The sequence below is a fragment of the Coptis chinensis genome, chromosome 4, assembly GCF_015680905.1.
Source record: "Coptis chinensis isolate HL-2020 chromosome 4, ASM1568090v1, whole genome shotgun sequence".
Lineage (NCBI taxonomy): Eukaryota > Viridiplantae > Streptophyta > Magnoliopsida > Ranunculales > Ranunculaceae > Coptis > Coptis chinensis.
The window spans coordinates 17,137,572-17,160,197 of NC_141459.1; the positions used below are offsets into that span (position 1 = coordinate 17,137,572).

The 22,626-nt window shown below is 35.8% G+C and overlaps 2 protein-coding genes and 1 pseudogene across 2 annotated transcripts; 1 reads left to right on the top strand and 2 right to left on the bottom strand.

The window, feature by feature from the left end:
* Nucleotides 1-1,840: 1,840 nt before the first annotated feature.
* Nucleotides 1,841-4,763, bottom strand: LOC147502235 (elongation factor 1-alpha-like). The gene is made up of 3 exons (XM_086607146.1): nucleotides 4,617-4,763; nucleotides 3,095-3,558; nucleotides 1,841-2,981 (listed from the first exon to the last, which is right to left on the bottom strand). Exons 2-3 carry the CDS (start codon nucleotides 3,554-3,556, stop codon nucleotides 2,100-2,102), a joined length of 1,344 nt encoding a protein of 447 aa, XP_086463272.1. The 5' UTR covers nucleotides 3,557-3,558; nucleotides 4,617-4,763; the 3' UTR covers nucleotides 1,841-2,099.
* Nucleotides 4,764-7,305: 2,542 nt separating this feature from the next.
* On the bottom strand, nucleotides 7,306-9,431 carry LOC147502236 (uncharacterized). The gene is made up of 5 exons (XM_086603863.1): nucleotides 9,273-9,431; nucleotides 8,332-9,167; nucleotides 8,077-8,130; nucleotides 7,796-7,980; nucleotides 7,306-7,632 (listed from the first exon to the last, which is right to left on the bottom strand). Exons 2-5 carry the CDS (start codon nucleotides 9,125-9,127, stop codon nucleotides 7,546-7,548), a joined length of 1,122 nt encoding a protein of 373 aa, XP_086459989.1. The 5' UTR covers nucleotides 9,128-9,167; nucleotides 9,273-9,431; the 3' UTR covers nucleotides 7,306-7,545.
* A 2,688-nt stretch (nucleotides 9,432-12,119) lies between these two features.
* LOC147502237 (tubulin alpha-2 chain pseudogene) lies at nucleotides 12,120-19,152 on the top strand (annotated as a pseudogene).
* Nucleotides 19,153-22,626: the final 3,474 nt, after the last annotated feature.

Below are 22,626 nucleotides of genomic sequence, written 5' to 3' on the forward strand. Positions count from 1 at the left end.
CTTCCAAGGCCCTCGCATCCCCACAAAGAAAACAAGACCCATAGTTGATTGCTTTTGATGATGACATTGCAATCTGAAAACAGAACAAAACAAATTAAGGTTGAGGTTTAATATTAGTTAGTGTAAACCCCCCAAACGTCCATATGCTATTTGCATAAACCCCCAAATGTTTAAGTAAACAGTCAACGAAGAAGAAGAAGAAGAAGGTCATGAAGAAGATTAAGTGTAATAATAAAACCTGAGATGGTTGATTTGTGTTGCTAACCTCGCAAGTGCCACTGCCCATAAAAATGAGATGAGATTTGTGTTGATTGCAGACTAAAGGGTCGAGGAGGTGATGAGATTTATATAAAACTCAACGGCTATTTCATAAGGGCAAAATGGCCATTATGTAAAATACGAGAGAGATAGTGCAAGAATTAAATAATGGCAACGTTTGGGGGTTTTCGCAAAGCTAGGTTTAACGTGTTAATGTAGGGGGCAATATTTCATAAGGGTAAAATGGTCAATAGCTAAAATACCAACGTCTGTTACACACAAAATTGACGGAGTGGGGGGCAAACTCAAATGATTTTAAAAATGGGGGGTTTAGTCAAACCGCTACTCATCTGTGGGGGGTTAAGTCAAAATTACCCTTAACTTAAATAAGCATAATTAAAAAATTGTTTTGTTACCTGACTAGAGTTCTAAAGTTAGATTGTATAAAATTTGTATGCTGGCGAGCAAAACAAAATGAGTCTTCTTTTGCAACAAAACTAAGTTGCTTAATTTGAAATGTAGTGTTGTATGGCTTTTGGCTAGGATTATATCTGGATATGCTATGCAGCTGAAGCAAATAGGTAACAGAGTTTTGTCAAGAAATGGTCTTGAAAGAGTAGAGATTTAGATAAGCTCTAGGATTTGGGAATGTAAAATATCACAGGAATGCTGGCTGGATGGGTTTGTTATGTTGGTTCCACACTTCCACCAACCTCAGATAGTCAGATACATAATGAAACTGAGCTGAGGCAGCTCTACGTAATGTATATGCGGACTTCGATAGGGCTGATGTTGGTTTGCTTTATTGCTATGGCTCAGATCATTTTAAAAGTTGGGAATAAGCGGTACTTCGATAGGGCTGATGTTGGTTTGCTTATTGCTATGGCTCAGATCATTTTAAAAGTTGGGAATAAGCGGAAGTAAAGGCTTGTAGACTAACAGTAGCGGGAAGGTTGTGCAGAAAATTAGAGAAGAGAAACCATGGAGAAGAAGGGGAGTGCAACCAGACACAAACTCCCAAGCGCAAGCTAGCTCGGAACTTACTGCGAACGGTAGCCGGTGGACCTATTAGCACAGCCCACTGAGATTATTTCTCCGATTGAAACATCATACTGATATCAGACAAAAAAACAAGAAGTCCTAGCGAAAAACCAGAATTATGATCACCATTGATACAACTTAATTAAAAACCAGAATTATGATCACCATTGATACAACTTAATTAGCTATAGAATCTTTGATTCTTTGATCACGCTGTTCTGCCGAATAAGGTCCACTGGCCAACAACAAAAACAAAAGACAGACTGAGTACTAAAAAATGAGGTGGCCTGGGCTTTTATCCAAAGCAATCCGTTTACACCATAGAAGTCACAGGATGAAAATAAGTAAACCTAGATACAAGAAGAAGAAATAAAGACTACGGCATTATTTTTCATGATTGATGGCCTCAATCGTGCCAGGCTGAACAAAATTTGTTATAAAGGTAAAACAAAACGAGCCTCTACCATATAGATGACCAAGCTTATAGAATAATTATGAATCATAAACCAAAAACAGAATTAATTGAGAAATACCAGATGAATAATCCAGAATAAGAGACTTCAACATATTAAACCAAGTTTGGAACAGAATTGAAATACAAAACCAAAATGTTAGAGATTATACATATAACCTCAACAGAGCACAAAGAAAGAAAACCAAAACGGATGCCACCGCCGGTCAAGAACCCAGTTTTCCATCCAAACACCAGAAACATCACCTACTGACTCGATAAGACGATAAAACGGGAATACACTACGAACATTAAGAAAGAACCCAACAGATGGAAGATTCTGCTCGATTCATTTCTTCTTTGCAGCAGACTTGGTGACCTTAGCACCACTAGGATCCTTCTTCTCCACACTCTTAATAACACCAACAGCCACAGTCTGCCTCATGTCACGTACAGCAAACCTTCCAAGAGGAGGATACTCGGAGAAAGTTTCGACCACCATTGGTTTAGTAGGAATCATCTTAACAAAGGCTGCGTCACCATTCTTCAAAAACTTGGGCTCCTTCTCCAGCTCCTTTCCAGAACGCCTATCAATCTTTGTCAAGATCTCTGAAAACTTGACTGCAATGTGTGAAGTGTGACAGTCAAGGACTGGTGCATAACCGTTTCCAATCTGCCCTGGGTGATTCATGATGATAACTTGTGCGGTGAAATTAGCAGCCTCCTTGGCAGGGTCATCCTTGGAGTTTGATGCAACATAGCCACGCTTCAGATCCTTAACTGCAACATTCTTTACATTGAAGCCAACATTGTCACCAGGAAGAGCCTCCAGAAGAGCCTCGTGATGCATCTCTACGGACTTGACTTCAGTGGTTAGACCAGAGGGGCCAAAAGTTACCACAATACCAGGCTTTATAACACCAGTCTCAACACGGCCTACAGGCACAGTTCCAATACCACCAATCTTGTAAACGTCTTGAAGGGGAAGACGAAGAGGCTTGTCTGTGGGACGCTTTGGCTCTGAAATCTGATCCAGGGCATCAAGGAGAGTTGGACCCTTGTACCACTCAAGGTTGGCAGATCTTTCAATCATGTTATCGCCCTCGAAACCAGAAATTGGGACAAAAGGAATCTTGTCAGGGTTGTAGCCAACCTTCTTCAGATAGGAAGACACCTCCTTCACAATTTCATCATACCTCGCCTTTGAGTACTTAGGTGTGGTGGCATCCATCTACAGATAAAACCAAAAGGAATCAACATAGATTTACAAGATAAGTAACAAAATTTCACACTAGCAAAAGTGATATGAACAAAAGGAAATACAAAAAAAGTTGAAACAAATACCTTATTACAGCAGCAGATCATCTGCTTCACTCCCAAAGTGAAAGCAAGCAAAGCATGCTCACGAGTTTGTCCATCCTTGGAGATTCCAGCTTCAAAACCACCAGTAGTTGAGTCAATGATCAAGACTGCACAATCAGCCTGGGAAGTTCCAGTGATCATGTTCTTGATAAAGTCACGATGTCCAGGAGCATCAATGACAGTGCAGTAGTACTTGGTTGTCTCGAACTTCCACAAGGCAATGTCGATGGTGATACCACGTTCACGCTCAGCCTTAAGCTTGTCAAGAACCCATGCGTATTTGAAAGACCTTTTGTTCATCTCAGCCGCTTCTTTCTCAAAGCGCTCAATGACACGCTTGTCAATTCCACCAAGCTTGTAGATCAGATGCCCAGTGGTTGTGGACTTCCCAGAGTCGACATGACCAATAACAACAATGCTTATATGAATCTTCTCCTTACCCATGGCTGCAGTTAATCAAAGTGAAGCAAAAGAAACAATTGGGATATAGATCAGATACGTGCTCATTGCCAAAGGAAAACAAAATGCTGCAGACAAAATGAATCTAAAAGCTGGCACAGATGGGCATCACAAAGTTAACAAGGGCAATATGATGATAATTGGTAATTGAATTTCAGGTGGTTAATGGGTGAAGTTAAAACATAATACTTCCCAGAACTCCATACTAAAGACTACACAAACTAGAAATCGGCTATCCTCAAAACATAACTGATTACTCATTCACAAAACAGTTACTAATGTCAGCTCGTAAAAAATAAATCTATGAAATAATGCTTTCAATGGGGCAAATAATTGTGCTAGATGGCAAAAATATCAGTTAGGGAAAGTGTCCTCACTGGAAATAAGATTTTCTCATGAGATCTGAAATAACAAGAACTAGTATCACAATTTCCAAATGTTAAACTACGTTCGATCCTAGATCCTAAATCCTAAATCAAAATTTCTTGTTATATGTTCCACAAATGACAATGTTAAAACTTCCACATGTATACACAGATAACATCAAATTCACTGAATTTCTCAGAGACAAATGGAGGGTTGACATCAAACTCAATGAGTTGACTATGCATCAATTTTGACCGAGTTGAGTCAACAAACTAGACATGCAGGCTTTTTCAGTCATACATAAAAATCATCTACGGTTTAACATTATCAATAACAGATCGTACAAATAAACCATGAATAATTCTGACCACATAGATCTGCCTAGCTTGTTTGTGGTCAACTATGATTTGTAGGGAAACCATGCATGACATAACATATTTATCGCGAAATTATCAGATCCAAATAAGTAACTGATCATCAAACAACGAAAACAAAAATATTAAACAGATCTAAACCGATTTAACATAAGAAGCATGTTTTCTTCCATAATGAGATTACAAACACAACATATGATTATCTTCATAACGTAAGAAAACAAATAAGTAAACAAGATACAAATGATATTTCAATCTAAGTAAAAAAAGTAATGCATTTTAGAGATTAGAGATGGAAGCATTACCAAAAAATATGAAGAAGAAGAAGACTGCGGCTCAGCTGAAGAAAAGAAACAGAAACCCTAATGACACTGCCCACCTTATTTATAGACTAGCTGAGTTACCACCGACTTCTAACAAAATGTTAGGTGCATTTTCGTCTTTTTACACTCGGTTCATAAGGTTAGTTTAGACATTTTAATAGACATGCCAAATGCGGGAAGTTTTGATATGCGCGAAAGTCGATGAGAATCTGTTTCATCGAAGTTATCGTCATTAGCGTTTGATACGGTGGTCTCTGTCATTTTATAATTGGGTGCTTGTGTTATTATTGACCGTGGATTTTTTTATAGTATTTAATAGTTTATGGTGGGGATTTGGTTGTGGACATTCTTTTTGTCTGGCGATAATGACAGTTTAGATATGCAAGCTGAAAGTAACAAATATATTTCGCTAGAGTTATTGCCAGGTTTGGAATTTTGTTGTGCCACCTGGTGAATTATTTGGTTCTTGGAGAGCACGAAAAGAAGATTGATTTGTTGGAACTTGTGTCAAAGGGCCTTGGACCCTTTAAAGCATTTGGCCTTTATCAGTCCAACAAAATGAAGATTTATAGCTCGCTCCAATAAACACCAGTGGACAGTTGGTCACTGCTCAGTACCTCAGTGAGTCAGTGAGATGTGCTTCTTAATTTCTTATATAACGATCTAAATACTAACTGGAAAGTGGAAACTGTCAAACGGGTAATAGACTAATAGTAGGATACTAGGATAGTTGTACAAATATTGATGGACTGAAGTTACTACATGAAAATTTTATATTAAAGAAAATGCAATCCATGTTAATAATTTTGATTGAGTTTGGCACTGATCACTGCGCAGGCGTCATGGAGTTTTGAAATGGGCATGTTGAATTACTGATAGAGTTTGTGACTTCTTTCAGAGAAACCCGCTTGGCACAATGTGAATTGGTGCTCATTTGGAGAGAGTGCTTGAGAATAATTGTGGTAACGATTTGAGGATTGTGGACGGAAACAATCCTTAGAATAGAAGATCAAGGTAACAAACACGACTTCTTGGTGGTGCATTTTAAGGGTTTACATGGACTATTTAATCTACACACGCACTGGAACGTCTGTATAGAAACATATGCTTTCACGTTATCAATCAAAAGCCATACCTGATCTAGGTTAAATTGCAAAACTCTCCTTGCTAGTCTCTGAACATATTCAAAGCTACACTAACAATGCAAATTTGCAAAGCCAATAAACTCTAGATCCCTGGCTAAAAGCAAATCCCATACCACCTGCAAGAAGAAACTCAACTACTATCTGCAAATCTAGTCTGTCATAATCAAAGAATTCAGATAGCACTTTATCAGGCACGACTTCCAGACTCCTTAGGGTTAGTATTATTGTACTTTCACCTGACAGGATAGTGTTCATCATATGTTAAACACACAGATTCCAACCGGATTTACAACCTTGTTTGCATAAGGATCTAGGCTTTAAATCTAAAGTAATGTTGACTACAAGTACACTCGGATTAAGAGTCGAGCTCAGCTGAACAGATAAGATTACAATCTATTCCTTGCAATTTGAAAGAGGTAATCTTCAAGGAGTTCATTATGCATCACTTCAACACTTTTTAGGCATAAGAATATGCAGAGATCCATATAGCTGTTTTACAACCAATGAAATGGTATACAGATGATGAAGCTTTCATATGACATGCGAACCAAAAACCAAATCACAACAGGTGTAACCACAGTCCAATTCCTAACAAATTTGTTTCAACTTAGAGAAAGAATTTCATTGATGGTACTGTAGGAGACTAGGAGTTCAATTCAAGATAAAGCTTTCTGATGTAAACACTGACAGACTAGTATCTTGCCATCACAAGATCTACATCCAAAACAAGAGCTAAACAGTAGCTACGATCTATTAATTAACATTGAAATTGAGACTGATTAAGATATAAATCATATTATGCTCCAAAGTTCACACTATTGTTCTCTTATAAACAGAAGAAAAAACGACAATAACAGACCACTAATAAGTTTTGGGAAATCAGAGGGTACACTGACAAATCTGGGTGCTAGTAAGTCGCTCACATTCATGCAAAATCTCTACTAGATTAATTGAAGCTTGAAGTTAAAGTTGATTGAGGCACAAGTAACTGTTGTGAAAATGGGTACTAAGCCACACTGTCATGCACCATAGTAAGAGTAAACACATTGAATTAAGATTATGCTAACAGCATTGAATATCTCTACTAAGGAAATGTGGTAGGAGTAGGACAATACTAGAATTGGCTCTAGAAAGTGATTCAATATATTATAGAATTTCTTTTTATAGTAATAACTCACATGATAGTAAGACACCAATTTCTCCGGTCTAAAACAAGATCAAGATTATATAAACACGGCAGTATTTCCACCAATTTTTTCACAACTTTGCACATTGAGCAAAGGATTAAATATTGAATTTAGTAGTTTGCACTGCAAATAGATATATAATTGAAAAATAAAAAACACACAAATACGGAGGGTTCAAATAACTTATCTTTGAGAAATATTCACCCTCTAAGCTTAAAATAAAATTCACAGTGAAGATGTGTTTTTCACAACTATTTCTTCATTGATGTCAAAACCCCTATATATGATTTCCTCAATGGGTTCAACACAAATCCATTCACATACTAACTTGCCACAGTGTTGATACAAGAACACAAATTCAGTTTCATTAACTGGACAGATTTTATTCTGTAATGAGTACCAAGCAACACTAAATAAACATGTTGATGATGATTTACAATTACAAGTCTAATGAGACAGGTAAAACTGTTACATCAAAAAAAGGCTAGCTAGTTAACCATTGTGTTGTGAATTCAATCACCGTATACCAGTGAAAGTAAACCAACTTACAGATTTCCATAAGAAAGGCAAGAAACCCACTTAAATGTACGAAGACCCAACATCAGTCATTCCTAAATCAGATTTGCAGTTGTCCCTCAATTGCAACAACTCCAGAAGACTTGATTGCTGCAACAGAGAATGAAATCTCCTTTAAAATTGGCATTATAGGTAGCAAAGAAATAAGTCAAAGAAGCAGCAAATGATATCTATTATTTTTCAAGTATTGGAACAATCCCAATATTTTATGCAAATAGTAGGCAAAACTTTTTAAAAAAATAAAAATGCTCACAAGCTGGGTGCTTTCCCGAAAGAGGATATCCTCAGTGTGAAGGAAAAGCGATCTCCATTGACCCATGAGATCATGTTCCAATTTCTTGGGTTTGTTCAAACTTCCTTGAACATTTTTGTCAAATTCACCATGGTTGCGACTTCTTTCTATGACAGATCTGACCGCTTTCCTACTCTTCTTTAATGCTGAAAAGAAGTGGCATCAATATTAAAATCACCAATAAGATCACTTTCAAGCAAAACTAATTGGTAATACATTGATTTTTCTTTTGAAGGGCTTACCAGAAATTCGGCCTTTGGTATCCTGGTAGTGTATGTCTGACCAGATATAAGCAGCTGGTTGCAATATTACACAAGTTCACAAACTTTAGTACAATAGATATATCCAAAAACAAAATTGAGTTCTGTGATAACAGTGTCTATAACTTTCACATCCTTCTTAATAAACTCAAGCAATTCTAGTTCATAGCAAGTCATAATTAAGAAACAATAAATTAGTTCATAAAAAATTATAAATAAGTAACACCAAAAGAATACCTTTGAGGCAGAAAGAACAAGCGCAAGTTTTGAGGGAGTCCATATCCATATTAGTAATAGAACTACCATCAGCATTGAAATTTGTACATATCTCTGATTCACCTGCCTTTGAACCTTGGGTGGATATATAACATTCAGTCGAATCATCAGATTTAACCGAAGACAAATCACAAGAATCCAAATCGTTCTCACTGATTCCACCAACATCAGTTGCCACTTTCTTTACCATATCGCCTCCAATGGTAGTTTGTGTAACAATACTAACACTCCCTTCATCCCGTTCTCCCCCAACTACAACTGACAAAGGTTTGCTATCAGTTTTATCACCACACTGCTCGGGTACTTGAGCCTTCGGTTCAACAGACATAGACTTATTATCTATCAACTCATAACCTCTCTCCAAAACTCTTTCCTTCGCAGGATCTCCATACGGAAATGTCGAACTTCTTGTAACCAAACTCGTACATTTCTTGATTTCCCCAGAGCCGCGCGATTGAAGGGATTTAGTTCCACTATCTAATTTCAAAGACCCACCTCCTCCAAATTGTTTAGCCTTCAATACAGAAAACCCACCTATACCACCAAACTCAAACACGCGTTGTCCCCCTTTGACTAAATTCTCCACTCCTCCATACTCTTTTCGCGCAAATACTAAATTCTTTTCACCCCCATTTCCAGAATTTGTACTAGAATTACTGGAAACGGAAACAAATTTCCTTTTACCAAGCTGATTTGACACGTCAGCAAGAACTGGACGGTTCTTGAAAACCCCATTAGCTGAATTATTATCCCCCATTCTTTCCCAAAACTTCCAATTCAACAATTTGAAACAACCCCTAATGACAAGAAAATGTAGAAATTAAAAGTCAAGACTTTGTTAATTTTGACTAAATAGAACTACAAAATGAAATGTTTTAAATAAAGTTAGGGTTTATAATTACCTTATGAAGAAGAGGAGGGAATTTGAGTTTTGAGATGTTAGAATTTTTTTTTGGATTAGGAGGGAAACCCTAGAGTTTTGTATTTTCCGTTCAATTTTTTTACTGGACTTGCTGCACGTGTGCCATGTGCGTGATCTTTGATTGCTCAAGCGGGAACTTTTGGATAAAGGTTAAATGTTTCGGACCCGTTTGGAATATTTTTGAATTCGAGGCGGGATATCATTTGTCACGTGAAAGTCTTGTGTTCCCAACTTTTCGTATGCTGGACCAGAGTCCAGATAGTAACTCAGGTAAAACCCCCACCAACTGGGCCAGACCGAACTTTACCTGTTTACAAAACGCATTTCGTTTTGCTTTTTGTAATTTTTTTTTATTATTCTAATCAAATATTTTTTTATTTTATTTTTTGTAACTTAATCAAAGATATATTGTAAAGGTTCATTTTAATCACGACCTTACAACTCTAGGAAATTGGGGAAGATGGAGGTTTAGTGTTGATTTGACTGAGCTCGTATTATGTACGAGCTGCCTACATATCCAGTTCTCAGGTGAACTGAAATCAAGTCTGTCGTAGTTCCTCTTGATTGGTCATTTGAATAGGAAATGTAGATTGATTGTGGAGAAGAAGGGGCCATTTGTTTTTGCCTCTTATAAGACCTTGAGGTCTTATAACCTCTTATAAGATGTGGCCCAGTGATTTTGGACATATTTTTTGTTTGTTTTTTGTCTCTTATAAGAGGCATTCTACTAGAAATGTCTTATAAGAGGCTCCAATTCTATAAGTACCAAAATTATATCTACTTCAATTCTATAAGTCTTATAACTTGAAAAATAACTCAAACACCCCCGTCCATATACCCCTAAATTCATTTATCTCTTTCTTCCATTTTCATTATCTTATTTTCCAAATAACTCCATTACCCTAACCACCACCGACTACCACCACCACCACCACCACCACCACCATCATTACCTCCACCACCACTACCATCGAACTATTAAGACTATCACCACCACCACTGTGCTATTAAAACCACCACCACCACCACCACCACTACCACCGTACTATTAAGACCAATATCATCACCTCCACTACCACCACCATCATACTATTAAAACTATCACCACCACCACCACCACCATGCTATTAAGACATCCACCACTTCTACTACCACCACCATCACCATGCTATTAAAACCAATATCATCATCTCCACTACCACCACCACCGTGCTATTAAGACCACTACCACTACCACCGCCAATTAAGGTAGTTTCCTAAAATTGATATTCTAATTATCAAAATTGATTTGAAACCGAAAATCAAACTATACGTTTATTTCAAATTAATATATTCAAATTAAATGTGATGTAAAGTAGGGTTATATTTGTCAAATAACCATCTATAAGATGTCATGTATTTGTTTTTTCTATTTTTACAAGTGCTTATAAGAGGAACTTAAAATTAAAAACAAACCACTTTATAAGACCATCTTATAAGACCATCTTATAACACATGGTCTTATAAGACCCTCTTATAACTTAACCCAAAAAAACAAATAGCCCCAAAGTAATGCTCTTGGAGAGTCAAGATGGTCTCCCCTCCCCCTGCTATGCTCATTCCCTTGTGATTTATAGCCCATGATCTTTGGTCAATAACTTTTAATGTGGCTCTTAAATGATCGAGCTTAAATGTGGATGCAATAAAGTGTATGGTTGTTGTTATAGAATTGATGTAACGACTGTCCTTCCATCTTTGAGTTTTACAAGACCTGGCTCAGGTCCTGACATAAACAACCTGGTTGAATAAACGACCTGGATATAGTTCAGTGATGAATTGTGTTGGACACGTGTATAATATATATTGGTTGTGTATATTAGTCCCTCACATATATGTTGCATGATATCTAAAGAAATTTTTAAAGATATCTGCATACAAGCATCTGACAAGAGAGTATGAGTTGGGAGAATGTGATTACACCAAAACAGGAAATTAGTAACGCTAACTTTTTTTAATTAGCAACAGTTTTTTAATGTAAGAGAGTCCCTCACACTTTAATACCGTGAGGAATGATGATAAACTGTTACAATGATTTTTTTATTAAAATTGAATTAATTTGTAACAGTGTTTATTTAATTTCTTATGACATATATGCGCTGCCAAACTGTGAACGGTTTAATAAAACACAAAAAAATTAGAAATTTGGGAATTTATGAAAGAGAGAAACGAGAAAAAACTCGTGCTCATACTAATTCACAACTCTCTTAAGGAAATAAACTCTCTTTCATCGATTCTCTCTATCGATCTCAAATAAATCTCTTCAAATCTCTTTATTCTATTTCAATCTCTCACTGCTGTTTGTTTCCGCCGCTGTAAGTACGCCCTCCTCTTCCACCTCCTCCGTTCAATTACCTAAGGTTTTCTAATTGGTCAGTCGCACTTACTTCTCTCTCGCTATTTTACTCCACTATGATGTAGGGTTTGCTCGGTCTGCTTCAATTGCAAGTTCAGTTCTAGTTGCTGCAAAAGGTACAATTTTTACTTTTGGTTTGTGTGTTTTTCGAGTGAAACGACTGTCTTGTGGTCTGATTGTTCTTGTTTAATTTGCATATGTTTTTTTATTGATTAATGATTTATAACTGTGTTCACGTCTGAAATTCTCAACATTCTTCTCTGAAAACTATATTTTTTCGTTAAAAGCTAAAAATAGCTTTTAATTAATTAACTACTAGTATTCATTCATGCCTTAATCCTAAAGTAATTAGTTTTCTATTTGATTGCCTCTATGAGGTTTGATGGTGCGCTTAATGTGGATGTCATTGAATTCCATACCAATTTGGTCCCTTATCCTGGGATCCATTTCATGCTTTCCTCTTATGCACCTGTTATCTCGGTGAGAAGGCATACCACGAGCAGCTTTCAGTGGCTGAGATAACTAACAGCCCCTTTGAGCCCTCATTTATGATGGCTAAATGTGATCCCGCCATGGAAAGTACATGGCCTGCTATCTGATGTATAGAGGTAATGGTGTGCCCAAGGATGTAAATGTTGTTGTGGCCACCATCAAAACTAAGCGTACCATTCAGTTTGTTGACTGGTGTCCTACTAGGTTCAAGTGCGGTATCAACTACCAGCCACCAACAATCGTGCCTGGGGTTGATGACCTTGCGAAGGTTCAGAGAGTTGTCTGCATGATCTCTAACTCTACTAGTGTTGCTGAGGTGTTCTCCTGAATTGACCACAACACTATACCATAATAGGCTATTACTAACAGTAAAAAACTGTTACAAAAAATATTTGTAACGCTTTTTATCCGTAATAGTTTGGGCGTGGGTAATCTGTTACAAATATTTGTAACGGTTTAAAAGCGTTATAAAGAATTATTTTGCTAACGATTATTAAGTGTTTGTAAAAATATTTGTAACGGTTCAGGGGCGTTGGGAAATAATTTTTGTTCGAAAAAAAATATTACTTTGTAACAGTTTATAACCGTTACAAAGGGAATTGTATTTGCAAAACAAATAATTATTGTTTTTCTTCGTTTCTTAGGAGACTTGCTGGACCTGCATAAAAATGTCCTCTCTCCATTGTATACAAGGTAAATATCACAATATGATTACACAAGAAATATTCATTTATGGCTTCAGATTCCAACTTACTCAAAAATCCAAAGTTTGTACATTTAGCATTTCACACCGGCCAAATAAAGAAAACTTTTAAAATGTGCAACAAGACAAAAAATATCATAACAATAGTGCAAGTACAAATAACCATCTAAATAACACTTTTAACATCTAAGACTCTTCAATTCATAGATAACAAAGAATTTAGATGGCTACAAAGGCATTCTCCCACGAGCACCGGAAGACCATGCTAGATGACATCTACCTGATTAAGCTTGGCTATTTTGAACAACACCCTAAACAGTCTCATCAGATCACACAAAAGCTTGGGATAAATAAACAAGAATATATGTAAACAAAAATCTAGGAGAGTAAAAGGCTTGTGAGTTGAATTAGTAGTAACCTTAAACAAAAAAAGAAGCAACAAACGTGCACAAGTCCACTATATCATATGTCTAATGAATAATGAGACCAAAGACAAGGTATATGACACAAACATAAATTCAAACAGGTCCAAGTCATAAACATTACATTATAGCGGTACTAAAGTCACTAAACTAACTAAAGATTGTGAAAAACAAGCTAAGTGTAAATGCTAACATACGTACAAGATGACATTATATTTATGAGCAATGAATGAACTGAAAGGTAATTATAGTATAAATAAGAAAAGTTATATCATATTTTTAAGTAGTAGCTCTTTATACTCAAACTACGGAATTCAAAAAAGAGAGTATGGTAGCAGACTAGTAGCAATAGAAGCATAGTATAGATATGAAAATTTATGTAACTCCCCAAAACCCTATAACCTTGTCAGACGACAAAAGACATAAAAATTTCGGCAAAATATACTCTGTATTTTTAACATTTCATAGACATAAATCCCGTCATAACATGAAAATCAAATAATATACTTCCATAACATATATTAAAACCTCATACCTCATTCGTAAACCCAACTACTTAAATATATATTGATTCGTAGAACCAGCTATTTAACCATATCGACCAATACCAGTTAAGTCAAATAACCAATCCTCGAATCAAAAGGACACTATAAATTATATACCAAACTTAAAATGAAAACAACATATACATCACTTCCACTTATATCAGTGTTAAACACCTCTATTAGTTCCAACCAAAAATACCACATGTAAGAACCCATATTCCAAAACAAAACTCATGAATATTCCAACATCCGCATACAATTGTCACATATGAAATGAAAGAAATAAAAGAAAACTACACAAGGACCTTACCTTTCATTAACGGCTAGGTCTCCTGTTGCTGCTCTCCATCTACGTTCCAACATGGAACGCTAAAGCTAGTTCCACACTCGGAGGCATTTTAGTTCCTTATTCCCTTAACAAATCAACTAAAGTAACATATATGCAATTATACAAAATAACTACATTTAACTTTACTTTTACTTTTAACCGAGTTAGTTTCATAAGGTAGACACAATATCAGCTTCGGTAGGGCTCCACTGCATGAAGGAATTTAGACAACTTTTAAAACGGAATAGACTTCAAATTGAGGACTTACCACATTAAAACACCCACACAAAAAAACAAATAAGTTTTATTAATCAAGTTAGAGTGTACCTAGAGATCCTCAACACTTCCAGCATGTTGACAAACTATTTCTGAGTGAAAAGTGATCTCCTTGCTTTGTCTCAGCAATGAAGAGACAAATCCATCTACCCAAACTCTAAAGACCCACAATTGGAATAGGGGTTGAATAGAGGTGAACCTACTCCACACCGATGATTGATAAGCAAGCAGCCAATGATATAGGTATTGTGCCTAAAGAGATTAAGGAAGTTCTCAAGCAGGCTGAGGAAGAGATGCCACCCGAGCTACCGAAGACAACCACCTAAGAGGAGGTAGATCATATGATTGAGTTGGAACCAGGAGCCAACCTGCCAACCAGAAGAATGAAGGCAACTCAAGAAATTACTACATTCAAAATTCATTCAGCCATGCGAAGCACCCCATCGTTTTCAGATGGACAGATTCTCACTTTAAGGTATAATCTGTTTATGGGTTCACATATAAGATGGTGAAATAACCCATACTAGCTACCAAATGATTAATAATAACATTATACAGGCGTATATCACTATTAACAAAAAGGCAACGGACAATATTCAATATTAACGAAGAGGAATTGGACAACATTCAACCCAATACTTACTGAAATAAGTCAAATAACTATATAAATTAGGCAGTCACAATTTAATATTATCCAGAGTAAACTAACATCAGGCCATAGCAGAGCTTTCAAATAACTATAGTAACTCTTACCTCATTGTAATGATACAATGCCTCAAGATAGCCTTTTCTCTTTAGTGCATCTTCTCCTTTAGATTTTGCCTTCAAAAGCACCTCATTACCCTTAAGCTTTATCTGTTTCAAATGTTCAATCTTTTCAAAACAAAATTTCCACTATACATTGACACAAATGAATATGAACTACAAGACAAATAAACATATGTCATTGGTGAATGTCTCTCAGAACTCTAACAAATGCCTTAACATATAAACTGAAGCCTAAGTGAATTGCAAAATGAAGGCCTAATTGCACTGTGCAAATGGAAATGGCTAAATGAAGAAACTAGTAAACTTTGATATGAGAAACAGGGAAGAGTCTGAACGCTGAGATCTGGAGTCGATAGTTTGTGGAAGAGAGAAAAGAGAAAAGTAAGAAAGAAAAATATACCAGTTTCTTAACTTGTTCAGAATGTACATACTCCATTAATCCTGTGATACTCCAGTCTGAACAAGTTGGAATACACAAGGTAACAGGAAAAAGATATTCAACATCTCGATGATACCCATTATGTGCAACAAGTTTTATTAGCTTCAAACCCATCTGTTAACAGTTAACATACAATGGTCAAAGGTCTATAAGTATCACACAATATTTTTAGCTCTTATTATGTATCTCTAGCCCTGCTCAAAGTATCGTTGGAGAAATTATGACCCTAAAAGCTTTTCGATTTACATATTACTACTAACCAAAGTGGATCATATATGAAATTCAGCAAAAACAATAAAAATGAAATTAGAGAAACCCAATGTATATTGAAGGTTCAAGTAGGACAATCTAGATTTTTATATTCCCTTAATGGAGAATGAAATATCATATTCAATTATGTAAACAGATGAACAATTGACTTCAGTATGCAGATGCCTCTCCTGGTTGGTTCCAGTATGCTTGTTGTGTGTGTTGTGTACATAAGAAGTTACAAGGAGACGAGGGATGCATTTATTTTTTATTTTTCATAGGTAAAAATAAATATAAAAAATTAGATCAACACTTTAGCCTGAAACTAATTACTAAAGACCCTAAACCCCTAACACACCCTACAAAAGTCCCAAAAAAGAGCAAAAAAAGCGAAATGAATCCCAAAGTGATTAAGCCAAATAACTATCAACTCTCACAACCCAATATAGCCACAGGTGATAGGTCCAGCGAAAACAATCTACCCTTCTGTCATCCCTCTCCACTACCATCAAAACCCAAATATCGCCGTCCTAACAATCCTCAGCTTCCACCCGTTGACCACATCCATACTTCCTGTTGCGCGATTTCCTTTTTCCTAATTTGACCACTTTCTTCCCCAACACCTCTCACTACTAGAAGTATCTGATGCGTAAGGTCCTTTCTTATTTTTATTTTTTTTTCATTGGTAAAAGTATATGCATTATATTGATGATATGAAAATTTTAAGGATGAGGCACCATATACATCAAGAGAAAAAATAAAAGCAAGTCTATGCTTTATAGAAGAGGAAGTCAGAATAACCTGAATAGCAATGGAATCTAGTTCATTGAAGAAAAGAACACGGTGCGGATCCCCGAGCCTTGTCAAAAATTTCTCAAACATTAGCCTCACTATCTCCAAACCACATTGTGAGCAGCTCAGGACCCTTAACAGTGATGAAGTTTGCTTGACATTCATTTGCAATTGCTTTGGCCAGTAGAGTTTTAGCACATCTAGGGGTCCATAGAAAATAATTCCTTTTGAAGGAGACATACCAAACTTTTCAAACTTCTCAGGATGCTCCATCGGATATTGCACAGTCTACATGGATGGAGGACATGCAAGCATCAAAACAAGCAAAAAGAGAGTGAGAATAGAAAAATAGAATAAGTAAATAGAACAAAACCAACTATGTTCAAAGTTACCTCTTGAAGTTCCCTTTTTACATTGACAAGTCCCCCAATATCCTCCCAACTGACATTAGGTACTTCAACAACCTATTCATCAAATTTCAAGGTATGAGACGACCACTAATTGATATTCTAACAAATAAATTAGCTTAACCGTCAGAAACTAGACTCACTGTTTCACGCAAAGCAAAGGGATATGCTTGCAAGGGTATGAAAATGTGCAAACAGCTTTATGTAAATGCAAATTTGGGAATGGACAATTCAAAGGACTGTTATATTTGAAAATAATGCAAAAACAGGATGTAATGGCAGAAAAATGATTGTAATTATAAAGAAGATAACAAATTCAGAAATTACATTCAAATTCAAAAATAAAAAGCAAAATCAATCAAAATATAACCAACATTGTACCAAACAAAGTAAATATAAATTAAACCACTTTGGTACGTGTTTTGTCCGATTAAGAGATGAAAATGAGATCTGAAAGAAAAATTAAAATCAATTCAACCAAAAAATCAGTAACATCATAAACCCCTAACTCAAAAATTAAAATTTGAAAATTATTGGAGAGAGAAAATCGAAAATTATGATTGTAAACACTAATTCTCTCGCCGGCGTATCCTCTCAAACCATAAGTATGAAAAGGAAGAGCGAATTTAAAGAAGATCATACCTAGAACCCGAGATTTCTCCATTTCCCATAACCAAATGAACAAGAATATAGTGAAGGTGAGAAAGTAGAAAGAACCTTTTGTTGAACACTGAAAAGTTGATGATTTGAGAGCTACCATCTCTGAAACTAGGGATGTCCATTCTGCCCGAAACCCGAAACCCGGAAACCCAAAAAAAACACGACCCGAACCCCACCTGAGCGACAAAACCCGAACCCGAACCCGGACCGAATTAAAGAATAAACCCGTTAAAAGGGTTAAAAATCCCGAACCATATCCTAGGGTAAAATGCCCGACCAAACCCGAACCCGACCCGAACCGGACCATAATTCCCAACAATATTTTCATTTATTATCTATTTATCTTCAACAAACTTTTAGTCTTTTTGCTCATTACTATTTACTTTTGGTCTTCAAGACAAATTACCTTTGATCGCATTACCTTTAAACAACTGAACAAAACCCAATATATTAACTTCGAAAAAAATTTGGTGAGATTCACACCACCACAAGAAACCGAAAACTCCCAAAAAGCCATCAATCTTATTGTCAAATCAATCAGATTCACACCACCACAAAGAAAGTCGAAACTCCCAAAAAACCATCAATCTTATTGAGTTATTGTCTTGGAATTGCTTGCTTTGCTTGGTCTACTTTTCTCTTCTTTTGCTTTTCAAAAAATGCAATCCTTTCGGTGTTTTTGAATCTTTGATGATTTTTACTGGCTTTACGATGTTAAAGTTAAAGTCAAATCCATTAAAAGAATATGGCTTTTGATTAATTAGATGAAAAAAAGTTTTTTTTGAGATCTTGAGATCTAATAACTGAAAATGACGTTCCTCGATGAAGATATTTAATATTCTTTTTATTTCATATATTTCGGGTTTTACCATACCGAAACCCGAACCCGAACCCGAGGGTAGGGTTTGAGAACCCGACCATAAAGAATAGGGCTACCCATTCAAAACCCGTGGGTTTTACCCGTTTGACATCCCTATCTGAAACCGGAGAGTTTTGAGATCTTATGTGGTTTTTTTTTTTTAGTATTTTGTTTTATTTGTTTCCAACAGAAAGTGAGTGTTATAAACTTATAATACCGTGAGAAAATAATTCAATTAGTTTTGTTATATTTACAAACGGAAAAGGATTATGCCTTACGCTTAGATACCGTTAGCAAGCAACTAACGCTTACAAAACGTTGGAAAGCTAAAATTGTGTGCGTTAGTAAATCACCCATATGGTGTAGTGCAAGTTTGATCCTATGTATGCAAAACATGCATTTTTCCATTGGTATGTTGGTGAGGGAATAGAAGAGGGAGAGTTCTCTGAAGCCCATGAGGATCTGGCTGCACTGGAGAAGGATTATGAAGAGGTTGGGGTCGGGTCTGCAAAGGGTGATGAGTATTGAGTGGACAGTCTAGCTTGGTTTTTGTTCTAGTCTTTTGTGTCCTTGGTATGTGATCTATGGTTTCTTTCGGATTTCATAATAATTAGGAACAAAATCCGTGCCTTTGATGTTGGAATGTAACTGGTAATGGTATGTGGTTACACTATATTGCTTGCTTGGTAAAAAATAATAATAATAATGAAAAATTAATTTTTTGAACCAAACAACCCTAACAGTGAAATCAATTTTAGGTTCCCTTGAATATTTACGTGCTACAGTTAGTTAGACTTGTTAATCAATGAGATTGGTGCAATAGCCTTTCTCATTTGTCGGAAAATAGCACGTTCTTTAGAGTTCCTTTAGACTTTGTTTGCTAATTATAGTTCCAAGTTCCCAATTAGTTGCTTTTGATAAAATTTATTCTGATTTGGTCCTCATTTGGACAAATTAAATATATATTATCATTGTTATGAGTGAACTATAATGTTTGTCTATTTATTTTTTTCTGTGTTTACTTGTTGTCTGCATCAAATTTTCATAAACAGATAGTGCTAAAAGCCGGGCTAGTAGGAATAAATGAAATAAAATAACTTTTCTACCCCCCCCCCCCCCCGTATGTGGGCAATATCCTTTTAAAAGACATTGACCCTATTACAATTACTTGTTCTTTGTGTTTACTTTATGTGTTACTTGTAGAATGTCTCAACCGATTCCAAAATAATGGATGAATGAAATCAACAGACTTGGGAGTGTGTATAGGAAGGGGTTTTGATTTTATTCTATTTGCTAGTGGCAAAGACGAAACGTCAACCACGTGTCCTTGCCCATGTAAAAATGTCGAAATAGGAAAAGGTTTGCATATGATATAGTTAGAAAACATTTGATTCATTACGGTATAGAATCAACATATCGTGTATGGGTTTTACATGGTGAGAACCCATATAAGGATCAAATGGTAAACCGAGTTGAAGAAGAAAATAATGAGGAAGGACTAGGGATAGGGAATTTTGTTGATGTTGCTTATGTCAATGGGATTATGAGCTACACTCTCAATTAAACCGAGGTAATTTTGTTCTTCACTTTTTTGAGTTTCCAAAAGTTGGAACTTTTATTTTTCAGTTTATATTAACAATTTTGTGATGTTTTGATTTAATAGGTTGAGTCTCGTTGGAATTTATCTTCAAATGTTGAATCTTTCTTACTGCTTCTCCAAGGCAAGCTTCAGGTCTATATGCAGACATTATAACTTGGGAACAATAATGAAATCTTATCTTCAGGTGTTTGAATATCCTTCCAAGTACAGACCTATAGGTGCACTTCTATTCAGATGTAGGCAGGCTTCAAGACTAGGTCTGACCTTGTTTATTCGTGTATCAGGAATGTGCTGCTGTGAGACAAATTAAAATGCGTTGCTGTGAGACTAGGTCTGACTTAAAAATGTTTTACTGTTATTATTTTATGACATCATTAGGTTGTCTCACTTTGAAATGGACTTAAACTATGTCAGGATGCAGGAGTCACTTGGTGATAAAGATCTCACACCATTGACCGACCCTTGATACAACTGAGCAGTAATTTAAACACTAGTCCAAGACTCCAAATTCGTGTTTCTTTTCAAGTAGTATCTCTTTTGTGTGAATTGACATTCTATTTACTTATTTGAAATAGGGTAATAAAATATACGATGTTTGTCCTGAATGGACTCTATTCTACAGGTAATGTGATAATTTCTCACGAGCCCATTATACTGGCTATGGGCTCTGAGCCTCTGACCACTCTTAGGCTATGGGCAAGAGATAAAAAATGTACGGTCTAATGAAAAGCTTTAGAGGAAGCTTCCTGTGAGGAGAAGTGGAGTAAGTTGTCTTGCAATAACTTGCCTTCAACAGATCGAGGTGAATACATACATCCATTTGTAATCAAGTTTATAGTTTACATCCATTTTTGTTATTTTTCCTACCTTATAGACTTTTTAGAAGCTTGTGTAGCATTTGACTAGTAGCATAATAGCCTCAATGTGGAGTGCTTGTAACATGCAAGTTACAGCTTGTAGTCAATTGGCTTATTTGGCAGCACTTTAAGATAAAGGTAAATATTATTCTTATTGCTTTTACATGGCTGTTCAAGCTCATCCACATCATTTGGTTGGCTTCTCTTTATTTGGTGGTGCTTAACAAGATTGGATGGGCTGTGGTGGTAGATTTAATGAGTTATCTTCTTCTTCTCAATAACTATAACAATATATAGAAATGTTTCAGTTCTAGCAGAGACATAATCAGTTTTTAGGACAAGTAGGTTGTTGATCCTACAAATAGTGATAGTTACAAATATAGTGATGTTCTTTCAATGGGGTTTTCTTAATCTTTATTAGCAAATTAGCATTGTGTTTTTGAGTTTTGTACTTTAATTTTCTTGATCTAGCTATTGAAATATATATTAGGGATAAATTCTGACAAGCCTTTATCCCTCTTTGTGAAATTTATTTTCATTTTCAAGTACAGAAGGCTTGTATCTGGTAATATTATACAATGTTTGTTTTTGTATCTTTTTCTTTTATTCACTTTGGTCCAAGAATAAATCTATTCAAGGGTCTCGTTGTATATTTGAAGTGATACATCTCTTTTTGGTGATGTATTGGAACGTAGATGGAGAGCAGCAATAGGAGACCTAGCAGTTAATGAAAGGTAAGGTCTTCGTGTGGTTTTCTTTCGTTTCATATGTCACAAGTGTATGCGGATGTTGGAATATTCATGAGTTTTGTTTTGGAATATGGGTTCTTACATATGAGTAGTGTGAATGTATGGTGTATATATATTCGAAGTGTGGTATCTCTGGTTGGAACTAATAGAGATATATAACACTGATATAAGTGGAAGTGATGTATATGTATGTTGTTTTCATTTTAATTTTGGTATATAATTTATAGTGTCCTTTTGATTCGAGGATTGGTTATTTGACTTAACTGACATTGGTCGAGATGGTTAAGTAGCTGGTTCTACGAATCAATATATATTTGAGTAGTAGTTGGGTTTACGACCGAGGTCTGAGGTTTTAATATATGTTATGAAAATATATTATTTGATTTTCAAGTTATGACAGGATTTATGTCTATGAAATGTTAAAAATACAGAGGAGATTATGCTGAAATTTTGATGTCTTTCGTCAAGGTGTCTGACAAGGTTATAGGGTTTTGGGGCAGTACATAAACTTTCATGTCTATACTATGCTTCTATTGCTACTAGTCTGCTACCATACTCTTTTTTTTGAATTATATAGTTTGAGTATAAGGAGATACTACTTAAGAATAATATATATATCTATACATATTTGTTTTCTACTACCTGACTCCCTTTTATTTATTTCTATTGGTGTATACGATAAAAGAAACTTTTCTGATGATACCATTCCAAAGTCATCCCCTGATGCTTGCAACTATTGAAGGTGGGAGTTATGTACAAATGACATGAGAGCTTGAGTTTAAGGACAAGTCCCATT

Coding starts and splice junctions, on each gene's coding strand:
- LOC147502235 (XM_086607146.1), bottom strand. CDS start 3,556: ATGGGTAAGGAGAAGATTCATATAAGCATTGTTGTTATTGGTCATGTC. Junction 2,982..3,094: donor TGATCTGCTGCTGTAATAAG/GTATTTGTTTCA, acceptor TTTTATCTGTAG/ATGGATGCCACCACACCTAA.
- LOC147502236 (XM_086603863.1), bottom strand. CDS start 9,127: ATGGGGGATAATAATTCAGCTAATGGGGTTTTCAAGAACCGTCCAGTT. Junction 8,131..8,331: donor TTGTTCTTTCTGCCTCAAAG/GTATTCTTTTGG, acceptor TATTGCAACCAG/CTGCTTATATCTGGTCAGAC. Junction 7,981..8,076: donor TACCAAAGGCCGAATTTCTG/GTAAGCCCTTCA, acceptor ACTTCTTTTCAG/CATTAAAGAAGAGTAGGAAA.